At 50.5% G+C, this 14,047-nt stretch overlaps 1 protein-coding gene across 3 annotated transcripts in view; it reads left to right on the forward strand.

Moving 5' to 3' along the window:
• Window positions 1-14,047, forward strand: part of CAMSAP1 (calmodulin regulated spectrin associated protein 1) — a 48,950-nt gene that overhangs the window by 13,769 nt on the left and 21,134 nt on the right. For all 3 annotated transcript variants that reach the window (XM_049773583.1, XM_049773584.1, XM_049773585.1), the window contains exons 2-3: window positions 8,492-8,754; window positions 9,333-9,494. In XM_049773583.1, coding sequence (XP_049629540.1) covers window positions 8,492-8,754; window positions 9,333-9,494 — 425 coding nt within the window. The remainder of the gene's footprint in view (window positions 1-8,491; window positions 8,755-9,332; window positions 9,495-14,047) is intronic.

The raw sequence follows: 14,047 nt of genomic DNA on the forward strand, positions 1-14,047 counted from the left end.
GATCCTGCCTCTTTGCTCAGGGATCATATCTGTTGCTCAGGGCATGAGAGGTAATCAAACATAGTTTGGCTGTGTGTAAGGCAAGTACCTTACCCACGTACTGTCCTGCCTCTTTGCTCAGGGATCATATCTGGTGCTCAGGGCATGAGAAGTATCAAACATAGTTTGGCTGTGTGTAAGTCAAGTACCTTACCCACGTACTGTCGCTCCAATTCTGAATTTTTTCTTTCTGAATTATCAGTCTCTCTCTCTCTCTCTCTCTCTCTCTCTCTCTCTCTCTCCCCTTCCCTCTCCCCCCTTCTCTCTCTCTCTCCCTCCCTCTCCCTCCCTCTCCCCCTCCCTCTCCCCCCTCTCTCCCCCTCCCTCTCCCCTCCCCTTCTCTCCCCCTCTCCCTCTCTCCCTTTCTCCCTCTCCCTCCTCTGTTGAGAATTTCTGTAGTTCTCAAGCATTCTTGGTATCCGTCTCCCTCAGTGTCTTTCCTGGAAACTTACTCCTCTTTTTTGCTTTCCTATTTTTTTTTTTCGGTTCCTGTTGTTTTGTGATTTTTTTTTTTTTTGGCCATACCCGGGGGCACTCAGGTTACTCCTGGCTCTGCATTCAGAAGTTATGTCTGGCAGGCTTGAGGGATCCTATGGGATAATGGGGATCGAGCCCAGGTCTGCTGCGTACAAGGCAAATGTCCTACCCGCTGTGCTATCACTCTGGCCAACCCTTACATTTGAGAAATGTTGGTACTTTGGGTTGGGGGTTGTTGTAGCTGGGCCGTGATCTGAGTGTGTCAGCCATTTCTGGGCTAGTGTAGTTTTTGGATCTGCCTACTTGGAGCTCTGGAGGGATCATGGGGTTGTATGGATTTATACTGGACTGGGGATCAGGTTTTGGCCCTCTCCTCTCAGAACTGCCCATGCCTTTTTGCTTGCTAGAGTTATGCTCCCTCCCCTCCAGTAAGCTGGGCTTCTCTCCCCCACTGACAGCCAGGCAGGGGCCCTCTGACATCTCCTTGCCCAGGTCTCTACCCACCTGTCTACCTCCGCATGGTTCCAGGACCCTGGTGGACAGCTTGCTCTGCTCCAGCATGCTGTACCCCCTAACCAGACGGAGGGGCTCTCTGAGGAAATGGGTTTCCTGGGAATTGCTGCTCCAAACTTTGCCTTTGTCCAGGTTGCTCTGGCAGGTTTTGGAAGCTGAGCATTGTGTTGAGGTTTGGTGGTGTCTGGGGCAGTGTCCTTGGCAGCTCCACTGCAGGCAGGCACCGGGAGTCAGAGCTACTTCTATTTCTGCCTTTGTCCTTTGTGCTTTGTGTCATGTAGTTGAAGAAATTAGCAATCATTTTATTATTTAAACTTGGCCACACCTGACTATGCTCAGGGTTACTCTTGGCTATGCACTGCTGAGGAATTACTTCTAGTGGTGCTCTCAGGGGACTGGATGGGGTGCTGGGGATTGAACCTGGCTTGGCTGCGAGCAAGGCTAGCCCAACCTGTTGTCCTGTAGCTCTGGCCCTAGTTAAACGTGGTAGGGTGTTTGCCTTTCATGCAGACAACCTGGACGGACCTGGGTTCAATTCCCGACATCCCATATAGTCCTCCGAGCTTGCCAGAAACCATTTCTGAGTTCAGAGCCAGGAGTGAGGGTCCCCCCCCCCCCACTAAAAAAGATATTCTTTCTCCCCTTTCCTTTCTTCTTTTGTGTCTCCTCCCTCTCTTCCTCTGTTCCTCCTCTCTTCCCTCCTTTTTTCCTTCCTTTGTACCCCTGCATTGCATGATGGGGAGGGGGGTCACCTACACTAAACTGCAGTACTTGCACACTTTGGATCATATACTTGCATGCACTTTTGTGTAGTGCCAAGGACATGCACTTGGCCGTGGCGCACCTGGTTCCCAGACGGTAGTGTTTGGGGACCACACTCAGGCTTGTGGAATGTTGCTAGGGAACAGACTTTTTACCTCTTTTTTTTTTTTTTTTTTGGTTTTTGGGCCACACCCTGTGAGGCTCAGGGGTTACTCCTGGCTATGCGCTCAGAAGTTGCTCCTGGCTTCTTGGGGGACCATATGGGACGCCGGGGGATCGAACCGCGGTCCGTCCTAGGCTAGCGCAGGCAAGGCAGGCACCTTACCTCCAGCGCCACCGCCCGGCCCCAGACTTTTTACCTCTTGATTGCCTGGAAGTTACTATGCTATTGAACTTCCTGGGCCTGGAGGGGGAATCGAGAGGTTGGAGTCCTTGACCTTTCTTGTGACTCCAAGCTTGCAGTCGTCATCCAGGCATTTGGGGTTGTGGTTGCAGACTGGGGTGCTTATATGTCTAAGTTTAGTCTGTTTTCTTATTTCATAAGGACAACAACAACTCATAGTCATGGTAGCTGGAAGCTCCTCTTTTTTTTTTTTTTTTTTGATCACACTCACTGGTGCTCAGGGATTACTCCTGGCTCTGCTCAGAAATTGTTCCTGGTACAGGAGACCATATGGGATACTGGGATTCGAACCACTGTCCTGGATCGACTGCGTACAAGGCAAACACCCTACTGCTGTGCTATCTCTCCGGCCCCTGGAAGCTCCTCTTGACTTGATGTTTCTTGGGTTTCCAGATCTGGAGGACAAAGTGGTATTCCTGAGTGCCTCAGTTTTTCGATGCCTCAGATGCTTGGGACAGGACAAAGACAACTAACAGGGCTCTTGTGTAACCTGTGGTCCTTGGGTCCCCAGGTCACACCTGTTGGTGGTAGGGATCCAGCTCAAGCCCCTGTGTGCAGCTTGTTTGTTCTGCCTCTCAGTGCCTCCTGCCCCAAAGCCTCATTCTTCAGTCATCAGACAGTGTGCAGGAAGAGAGAATGGGTTTCACATAACCTGCTGGTCCCAGAGCCCAAATTGGGAGCTCAAAAGATGGCAGCCTGCTGACAGAACCCCCTTCCACTCCCTGCAGGTGATCACTGGGTAGTGGGTGCCCGTGGAGCCTGCTGACTGCCCCTCCAGCCATCCAGTGAGTTGGTGGGCACAGGCACTAAATAAAGCCAGTCTTGTCCTGTTACCTGGGCCAGGCAAGAAGGCCTTCCTCAGTATACACAGTACCCTGTTCTCTCCTCAGCGCACACAGCACCCTGTTCTTTCTCAGAGCATACACAGTACCCCGTACTCGCCTTAGCTCACATAGCACCTTGTTCTCTCTCAGCATACACAAAACCTCATTCTCTCCTCAGTGCATACAGCACCTCGTTCTTTCTCAGCACACACAGCATCCTGTTCTTTCATCAACTCACACAGCACCCCATTCTCTCTTCAATGCACACAGCACCCTGTTCTCCTCAGTGTACACAGCACCCCGTTCTCAGCGTGTACAGCACCTTGTTCTCCTCAGAGCACACACACCACCTCATTCTCAGTGCACACAGCACCCCATTCTCTCTTCAGTGTACACCGCACCCTGTTCTCTCCTCAGTTCACACAGCCCCCCTGATCTCTCCTTAGCACATACAGCACTCTGTTCTCCCCTTAGAGTGTACACAGTACCCAGCTCTTCCCTCAGAGTGCTCATGTCACCCCCTTTCTTCACCCCCTTTCTCTCCTCAGAGTAAGCACAGCATCTCATTCTCTCCTCGAGAGTGTTCACAGCATCTTATTCTTTCCTTAGAGCATAGCACATTGTTACCACACCCCCATTCCTCCTGCATAATCTTACCTGCTAATAGACCTCCCATTTCTGGGAGGGGTCTTTGGTAGATAATAAAAGGCTTTGACCGGGAGGGAAAAGGATTTACCTGAATGGAGAAGAAGCAGGAGGAGAGATAACTGAAAGAAGCTAGACGCAGGACAAGCTAAACAAGACCATGCTTAAATAGGTTTAAGATTATAGGCCACACATGTTGGCCAGGGCAAATAAAGATCTTATCTCCTAAAGAAGCCTGAGTGCATGTGAATGATTTCCTTGCCTCTGTGTGAACCTGCTGACCCCTCTACTGGAGGGGTTTGGAGCCACGTGGCCTGGGACGGCAGAGAAAGGTCCCTCCATTCATCCCATCACCATCCAAGCCCATTCTAAGGGCTCTGATGCAACAGCACATCATTCTCCCCTCAGAGCACACAGTTACCTTGCTCTCCCCTTAGAGCACGGCACCCTGTTTTCCCCTCGTGCACATAGCAGTCTGTTCTTCCTTCGAAAGCATAGAGCACCCCGTTTTCCTGTTCTTCCTTAGAACGCATAGAGCACCCCGTTTTCCCTTCAGAGCACATGGCCTGTTCTCGCGTCATCATGGCACCCTGTTCTCCAGAGCATGGAACCTCCTTGCCCACTCTGGGCAACATGGGTCTAGGCTCCCCCTTTCCTCTGTCGGTGGATCCCAGGCCTCACACATGGGATGAGCACTGTCCCACATTGGCTCTCTTGATACAGTTCGTCCCTACCCCAGGTTAGGGGGTCGGGCTGGTGCCAGGTAGGTCCTGTCCTGTCTTTAGAGTCAATGTGTGCCCTTACACGCCTCTCTCCTGCATCAGCTTGGAGTATGGTTGGGTCACAAGACCCGATAGTCTCTGGTCATTTCCCTCATGCTGGAGGGTAAGGGTGAGCCACTGGGTAGTGTCAGGGGTGTAAACACAAGTGGTTACAAATTTGATTGTCTGTCTCCCTGGGCATGCAAGCAGCCAGAAATCCTGGCAGTCCAGGGCAGCCCACTTACAGCCCATTTCCATTCTCATGTCACCTCTTGCTTTAAGGATCTGAACCTGTGCTCTGGCTAGGTGGCCCTCTAGGCACCCACCCAGCTTCAGGGTGGGACATCCCTGGTGTCCTCACTTTAGAGATGAGGGGAGTACTTTAAGACCTTGTCAGCAGGGGTTAGGGAGGTGACTTAGAAGATGGAGTACAGGGGCCGGAGAGATAGCATGGAGGTAAGGTGTTTGCCTTTCATGCTGGAGGTCATCGGTTCAAATCCCGGCGTCCCATATGGTCCCCCGTGCCTGCCAGGAGCAATTTCTGAGCCTGGAGCCAGGAATAACTCCTGAGCACTGCCGGGTGTGACCCAAAAACCAAAAAAAAAAAAAAAAAAAAAGAAGATGGAGTACACCTAATTTGTAGGATATATCTCTACACAGTAACCTAAACACCGCTAGAGTGACCCCCAACCACTACCAAGTAGGGCCCCCAAACTAAAATTCGAATACTTGTCGACTGAATGCATGGATGAATGAAGGAAGGCAGGCTTGGAGGTAGCAAGTACTCCCTGCTCTTGGACATGCTGTGGTTCTCAGTGTTCTTCCTGGAATCTCTTCCTCCTGTCTCCCTGACCCTTCTCATGCCACCAAGAGCCTGGGACCTCTGCCACTGTGCCCACCCATGCCTAAACCCTGGAGCATTTTGCCCTGCCTTTGCTGACTCCTCACTCTGGATCTTGTCTCAACGCCTTCCCACAAAGATTCAACCTCTCAATAGTCTACCTGGTGACTAGTGACAGTCAACTGGTTTCAATACTCTTGGTCCCTGAAGGAGATGAAAGGGAGGCTGGCTGGAGGTTCAGGGCTTGTGGCCAATCACGAATGTGGTAGCAGCTGCCATGGTTGCAGAGTGACTGCAGCAGGAAGGGCCTGCAGGCCCAGTCTGTCTTATGTGTGGGATGGGATCTTGAGGCTGTGGCTTTGATCTCTATGCTGTCACACTTTGCATTTGCTCTTGTCCCTAACCTGAGCTTTGACTGAGGAGTAAAATGGTTCATCTGAGGAGAGGCACCAACAGCTAAAGGGGCCAGAATTGGCTGTGAAGAGAGCACTGGTAGAGTATTTGCCTTGCATGTGACTAACCCCAGTTCCTCTCTCATACTCATGGGTGTGGTCCCAATAGTCAGTCCCCTTGCTCTCCATTCCTGGTGTCGTCAGTCCACAGCAAACTGAACTGTGCAGTGGCTCATGTAGATGTGCTGCCCAAGAGCCATACCATGCTTGCTGCCACCCTTGGGTCCTATGTTGGGATGACTCAGGTCCTCCTGTTCCTGTACTCATGGTGTTCAGAAGGGGCCACCCTTCACCTGTGCTGCATTCTCTCCCCCAGAACCATGTGTCAAGGACTCCTCTCAATGCATTCTGACCCACATACAGAGGCGAGTTGTCAGGGAAAGGTTGGGCTCTTGTGGCTAGGCATAAAGCTTACAGCAAGGTAAGTACCTTTTAAAAGAAGAGCTGCAGGTCCAGGTCTGGGTCTGATCTTGAGCTTCATAGGAAGGTGTTTTGTGTGTATATGGGGTGTGTGTTTGTGTGTGTGTGTTTTGTGTGTATATGGTGTGTGTATGTGTGTGATGACAGTGGGTCAGGCTCCATTGATGAGTTCCCTGGAAGCAGAGAGATAGAGGGACTGGGGAGGTGCAGCTCACATGACCACCCACATATGGTCACCCTGCAGTACCCTTTCTGGAATTCAGGGAGAGAAGGAAAGTAGAATAGCTCAGGAGGTGAAGTGGAAGGCAGTGCAGAGAGGCTTCTCTGGGGGTGGGGGTGGAGTCACTGTAGCCAGAAGTGCCCACATCCACTTCCCATGTCAGTGAGCAAGACTGTATGAGCTACAGAATAGTGGTAGAGTCTGGGCTTTCTGCCTCTGGCTGCTGCCTCCTGTCCCACGTAGATTCAGTCATGCATGAGTCTTTACTCCTGGTGACAGGTCCCCTCCCTCAGATCCCATTTTTTGCTGCCAAGGCAGAAATCTTCCCACTGTATTTGTTTGCTTTTGGGCCACACCTGACATTACTCAGAGCTTCAAGTTCTGTGCTCAAAGATCGTACTTAGGGCTTACGTCCTGACTGTTAAGGGATCACTCCTGGTACTACTCTGGACTTACTCCTGGTTCTGTCCCAGGAATCACTCCCTAATAGTGTTAGGAACCTATGGGATTTTGGAGATTGAATTTGAGCAGGCTGCTTACAAGATAAGTCCCCTTCCCGCTATATTTGAGTAGGGCCCACTTCTTTCTTTAAAAAAAAAAAAAAAAGATAGAGCCATAGCACAGCAGCCTTGCATGCAGCCAACCAGGGTTTGATCTCCAGCATCACATATGGTCCCCTGAGCCTTCCAGTAATGATTTCTGAGTGCAGAGACAGGAGTAAACCCCCCCCCCCGCCCCCAGTATCACCAGGTGTGGCCCAACCCCCCCAATATTCTGTAAATTGATTTACAAAGTTAATCACTATTGAGTTGAGTTTCAGGTATACATTGTTCCAATACCTGTCCCTTCACCTGTCCCTATTCTCCCTCTTCCGGCCTGCCCATTTGGCTGGCAACTTTCTCTTATGGTACTGTGGTTTGCAACCCCGTTACTGGTACATTGCCATTTATACTACTTTATTGCCTTCCAACACCCCTTTTTCCAGAGTAAGACTCCCTCCACTATATTTATACCCTGCATCCCCAGTAGCATGCTTCTCTGAAGACTAGTTCTCACATTCTTTTTTAGTTTCTCTTGCCTTTGGACATGTGTTATTCTAGTATGTTTCTTTAGAGCTTTCATCAGAGATCATTCTGGGTAGGTCTCTCTCCTGTTTTCACTCAGCATGATACTCTCCAGACCCATCTACATAGCAGCAAAGTCAATGATGTCATCTATTCTTACAGCTGCACAGTATATCTTCAGTCAGTGGTGTAGATGGATCGTAGTTGCTTTACCTACTCCTGTTTTGGGGCACTTGGTTGTTTCCAGATGTGGGCTCTTGTGTGTAGTGCTGTGTTGGTTGCCATTTCTGCCTCATGCACCCACCATCTGTTCTGTTCCAGAACTCTGTGCAGATAGTGCCAGGAGGCCAATCCCCAATGTAGTGGGATTTGGGATAGTCTGTAATCTCGGTCTGGCTGTCCTCTAGGGGGCCTTTGGCTGTACAGTTGCAGGAAGTTCCTCAGGGGCAGGAACGCTGGAGAGACTGGTGAGGTACCTCCATCTTAGCCCTTTTAGGGGGCTTGTGGGCTCTTGGCCCTTTTGGAGACCCTACTCTTTCAGATGCCCTACAGAGCCAGGGAGTTCCAGAAAGCTTTAGGAGTAGGTATTAGGGCACAGCAGGGGAGAAGCTCTTTTCCTCTGGGGCAGCTGGATGCCACTAGGGTGCAGAAGACTGCAGACAGGAGAACTAGGGCCATTGAGATTTGGGCCTGGCCTGCTTGGAAGGGAGTATAGACTGGGTGCCCCTATGGCTTCTGGTATCATGACTCAGATGCTCACTCACTGGCTTGGTGCCTCAATTCTATGTTGGTGATGAATGGCGCTGGTGGCTCATGCCAAAAGGAATGTGCTGTCTTGTCTTGGTTCTCCATGGGGGAAGCCCCTGCCATGGTCTGGGCCATGCAGTAAGGTCTGGCTGGGCCTCTAAGGGAATGTGCTACTGTGACCAGATCCTCATGTTCTGAGGTCTGAGGACTAGGCAGCCTCCTCCAGGAGGGGTGGCACCAGCAGCACGTCTTGTTCCACTCCTGCCTGGGAGCATGGAGCATGTTGATATGGTGCGGTACTCATGAACCCTTTTCTTCCTCAGATAACATCCCTGAGGACCTCCAAGACCCCTTTTACGTCGACCAATACGAGCAGGAGCACATCAAGCCACCCGTTATCAAGCTCTTACTGTCCAGTGAGCTGTACTGCCGCGTCTGCAGCCTCATCTTGAAAGGGGACCAGGCAGCCGCCTTACAGGGACACCAGTCAGTCATCCAGGCCCTGTCCCGGAAAGGGATCTATGTGATGGAGAGCGATGACACTCCTGTGACGGACCCCGACCTCAGCCAAATCCCCATAAAGATGGTGAGTGCCACACCCCTTCAGTGAGGGCTGGAGTGGTCAGCTGGTTGTATGCCGAGGCTACCAGTGTCCTGCAGATCATGACAGTGCCAGTGGACCAAGGAAGATGGGCCTTTCTGCAACAGGTTTTTCAGGCCAGGCCCACCCCTCTGTGGTTTGCTGCTGTCCAAAGACATTGAGTGCCACTGATTTCTCCAAAAAGCCAGTCAGTTGTGTGAAGACTTGCCAGGCTGTTCTCGGTCTTAGCTAGTTTGGTGGCTCCAATTAGGCCTCACTGCCATCTTGTTCTGGGCTGTTGCTCTTGGACCCTATATCTGCCTATACTGAACAAGGATGTTCCTGGGCTGCTGGGGAGAGCAGAATGAGGTCTATGGGGCCTTTTGCTGTTTAGGGCTGTGAGTAATGCATCCCACTTACACCTTTTTCCCCAGTTAGGAAATAGGGGTACCATCTTCCCTTGAGGAGTTCTCATAGTTTAGGGTACCATAACTGCCTCACCCAAGGGGAGAAGTGTGATAGGAGGAGAAAGGGAATCCAAAGGAGTTATGGGTGGCACGTGTCCTGACTGTCCTTGCTCCCAGAGTGCCCACATGGCGATGGTGGATGCCCTCATGATGGCCTACACTGTGGAGATGATCAGCATTGAGAAGGTGGTGGCGAGTGTCAAGCGCTTCTCTACGTTCAGTGCCTCCAAAGAGCTTCCCTATGACCTGGAGGATGCCATGGTGTTTTGGATTAATAAGGTGAGTGCTGGACCGTACTTGGAAGGTGCTCCTCGCTGCCTGTGCTGAGCCAGAGCCAGCAGAGCTTTGAATGGAAGTGTCAACTGGGTCTGTTGGGGTGGTTGATTTGTAGGGAGGGGCACACCTAGTACTCTTCAGGGCTGAGTCCTGGCTCTGTGCTTAGGGATCACTCCTGGTGGGCTTCAGGGAACTATCTGGGGTGTTGAGGATTGAATCCAGGTCAACCGCATGCCAGGAAAGCACCCTACATACTATACTATTGCTCCAGACCCATATTTGGGATTGGGGTAGTATACTCTGTGATACTCAGGGCTTACTTATGCCTCTTCTTAGGCATCCCCCCTAGTGGGCTTCAGAGACCTTATGAAGTGCTGGGGATTGAACTTGGGTCTACAGCTCTTATCTTATTGTGATTCCAGTCTACCCTTAATATAGGTTTTTGGTCTCAGTCCATACAGTTTTTTTTTTTTTTTCTCTTAGTTTTTTGCTTTTTGCTTTGGGTCATACCCGGCCATGCTCAGGGCATACTCTTGACTGCTCAGGGGATCACTCCTAGCAAGCTCAGGAGACCACATGGGGTGCCAGGATCAAACCCAGGTTAGTCAGCTGTCTATAAGGCGAGGGTCCTACTCACTGAACTATGTCTTTTGCTCTTTTACTTTGGGGTTTGGTGGTGCTATTAGCTGTGGCACTGGCCTGTGCCACATCGTGAACTTTGGTGCGTCAGGGCTGTCTCCTGGCACACATTGTTTCTAAGCATTGAGGGGTTCTGAGTGCTCCTCCAGTCATTCCTAGGAGTAGAATGATCACTGCCCCTTTGTTGATTTTGGGGGATAGACCTCCCTTTCAGGAGCCTGACTGCTCCCAGTGATTTGGATAGTTGAGTGTTCGGGTCCAAAGTTGCTGGAGAGCTTATAGAATTGTACTCAGCAATGGGGAGTGCCATCTGTGCCAGGAATCAGATCAGAGTCTGCAAATGCCACACACACAAACACACCTTTGCTCATCCCTGTGCTATCTCAACTCCTGTTTTCACTTGTTTTCTTTTCTTGGTTTTGGGACACACCCAGTAATGCTAAGGGGGTTACTCCTACTATGCACTCAGAAATCACTTCTGGCTTGGGGGACCATATGGGATACCGGGAGATTGAACCGTGGTCCTTCCTAGGGTAGCGCAGGCAAGGCAGACGCCTTACCCCTTACACCACCACTCTGGCCCCTTTCTTTCTTTCTTTCTTTCTTTCTTTCTTTCTTTCTTTCTTTCTTTCTTTCCTTTCTTTCTTTCTTTCTTTCTTTCTTTCTTTCTTTCTTTCTTTCTTTCTTTCTTTCTTTCTTTCTTCCTTCCTTCCTTCCTTCCTTCCTTCCTTCCTTCCTTCCTTCCTTCCTTCCTTCCTTCCTTCCTTCCTTCCTTCCTTCCTTCCTTCCTTCCTTCCTTCCTTCCTTCCTTCCTTCCTTCCTTCCTTCCTTCCTTCCTTCCTTCCTTCCTTCCGCCCGCCTTACCCCTTACACCACCACTCTGGCCCCTTTCTTTCTTTCTTTCTTTCTTTCTTTCTTTCTTTCTTTCTTTCTTTCTTTCTTTCTTTCTTTCTTTCTTTCTTTCTTTCTTTCTTTCTTTCTTTCTTTCTTTCTTTCTTTCTTTCTTTCTTTCTTTCTTCCTTCCTTCCTTCCTTCCTTCCTTCCTTCCTTCCTTCCTTCCTTCCTTCCTTCCTTCCTTCCTTCCTTCCCCCCTCCCCCCTCCCCCTCCCCCCCCCCCCCCCCCCCCTCCCCCCTCCCCCCCTCCCCGCCCCGCGGCCTCCCTCCCTCCCTCCCGCCCTCCCTCCCTCCCTCACTCCCTTCCTCCCTCCCTCCCTTCCTTCCTTCCTTCCTTCCTTCCTTCCTTCCTTCCTTCCTTCCTTCCTTCCTTCCTTCCTTCCTTCCTTCCTTCCTTTTTTAACTTTTGGGTCTCCCTTATCGAGGCTTAGGGGTTACTCTTGGCTCAGGAATCACTCCTGGCAGTGCTCAGGGGACAACAGAGGATTCTGGGATTTAAACCCAGGTCTGCCACTTGCTAGGCAAACAGTTTGTCGGCTGTATCCCTCTTTAGCCCTGAGATTGAATTTTATAGGTTATTTTTTTGGGGGGGAGGGGTCACACCTGGCAGTGCTCCGGGGCTACTCCTGGCTCTACACTTAGGCTCGGGGATCATATAGGATGCTGGGATTCGAACCATCGTCCTTCTGCATGCAAGGCAAATGCCTTACCGCTGTGCTATCTCTCCGACCCCGAATTTTATAGGTTTTTTGTTGCTGAGCTTTTTGAGTTTTTTTTTCTACCTTTTGAATGTTAGTGTTTAGTGTGCTGTATTCAGTGGATAAAGCTTCCTCCATTTGGGAGGGTGTCTTATTTTAGCTTGTTTCTCTTGCCATGTAATACTTCCTTAACTTTGGGGTAGAGAGATTGAACTTGGGATGTCCGCATGCAAGGCAGACTCCTTACCAATTGTACTATCCTTCAGCCCAATCTCTCTCTCTCTCTCTCTCTCTCTCTCTCTCTCTCTCTCTCTGTCTCGCTCTCGCTCTCGCGCTCTCTCTCTCTCCTTCCTTCCTTCCTTCCTTCCTTCCTTCCTTCCTTCCTTCCTTCCTTCCTTCCTTCCTTCCTTCCTTCCTTCCTTCCTCCCTCCCTCCCTCCCTCCCTCCTTCCTTCCTTCCTTCCTTCTTCCTTCCTTCCTTCCTTTCTTTCCCTTCCCTCCCTTCCCTTCCCTTCCCTTCCCTTCCCTTCCCTTCCCTTCCCTTCCCTTCCCTTCCCTTCCCTTCCCTTCCCTTCCCTTCCCTTCCCTCCCCTCCCCTCCCCTCCCCTCCCCTCCCAGTTTCCTTTTTTATTTTTGTTTTTGGGGTCACATCTGGCAGCACTCAGGGGTTATTCCTGGCTCTGTGCTCAGAAATTGCTTCTGGCAGACTCAGGGACCATATGTGATGGTGGGGATTGAACTCAGGTAGGCTGCATATAAGGCAAATGCCCTACTCTGTTATTGTTCTGGCCTCTAATTTTTCTTTCTTTCTTTCGTTTTTTTTTTTTTTTTTTTTTTTTTTTTTTTGGTTTTTGGGGCCACACCCATTTGATGTTCAGGGGTTACTCCTGGCTAAGCGCTCAGAAATTGCCCCTGGCTTGGGGGGACCATATGGGACGCCGGGGGATCGAACCGAGGTCCTTCCTTGGCTAGTGCTTGCAAGGCAGACAGACACCTTACCTCTAGCGCCACCTCACCAGTCCCTCTTTCTTTAGTTTTTTTTTTTTTTTTTTTTTTTTTTTGTGGTTTTTGGGTCACACCCGGCAGTGCTCAGGGATTATTCCTGGCTCCAGGCTCAGAAATTGTTCCTGGCAGGCACGGGGGACCATATGGGACGCCGGGATTCGAACCGATGACCTCCTGCATGAAAGGCAAACGCCTTACCTCCATGCTATCTCTCCGGCCCCTCTTTCTTTAGTTTTTAAGATACCCATTTTGGTTCTTTTCTTTTCTTTCTTTCTTTTTTTTTTTTTTTTTTTTGGTTTTTGGGCCACACCTGGTGACGCTCAGGGGTTACTCCTGGCTACGCACGCGCACAGAAGTTGCTCCTGGCGAGGGGGACCATATGGGACACCGGGGGATCGAACCGCAGTCCATCCAAGGCTAGCACAGGCAAGGCAGGCACCTTACCTCTAGTGCCACTGCCCGGCCCCCATTTTGGTTCTTTTCATTTGATCTACATTCTTGTTTGTTTGTTTGTTTTTGGTTTTTGGGTCACATCCAGCAGCGCTTATGGGTTACTCCTAGCTCTAGGCTCCTGGCCTAGAAAATGCTCCTGGCAGGCTCAGGGGATCATATGGGATACCAGGATTTGAACTACCATCCTTCTGCATGAAAGGCAAATGCACTACCTCCATGCTATCTCTCCGGCCTCTGATCTGCCACATTCTTTTAAATATCTAGTGTTACTATTTTTCTCCCCAGGGTATTGCTTTATATTTGCAATTTGAGACACTGAGGAGATAGTTCAAAAGGCTGTTGGCAGGAGCTGGATGATAGTACAGAGAGTAGGACATTTGCCTTGCAAGTGGCCAAACTGGGTTTGATCCTGGGCATCCAATAGTTCCATGAGCTCACCAAGAGTAAACCCTGAGCACCTCTGGGTGTGGCCCAAAAATAAAAAACAAACCAACCAACCAAAGGCTCCTGATAGGAACTGAGCTCTGGGTGTGATCCTCAGCAACAGATGTTTCCTTGGGCATTGCCAGAGTAGATCCCTGACTCCCAGCACTGCTGAGCTCCAGAGTGAATATCTGGGTGTGATCCCAGCCCCTGACACCATTGGAGAGATAGATACCCAGAGGCAAAATTTACAGTTTACACTGGCAATTGTGATGGTCACCCGGCAGTGCTCAGCAAACGCTCCTGATAGTAGTGCTCAAAGGACCATTTGAGATGCTGGGGATCTGACCTGGGTCAGCTGCATTCAAGGCAAGTGCCCTCCCCGCTGCCCTCTCTCCAGCCCCTCTACCCCCTTCACTTCTAAGTTGTAGTGATTATGTAGTTG

The sequence above is a fragment of the Suncus etruscus genome, chromosome 5, assembly GCF_024139225.1.
Source record: "Suncus etruscus isolate mSunEtr1 chromosome 5, mSunEtr1.pri.cur, whole genome shotgun sequence".
Classification (NCBI taxonomy): Eukaryota; Metazoa; Chordata; class Mammalia; order Eulipotyphla; family Soricidae; genus Suncus; species Suncus etruscus.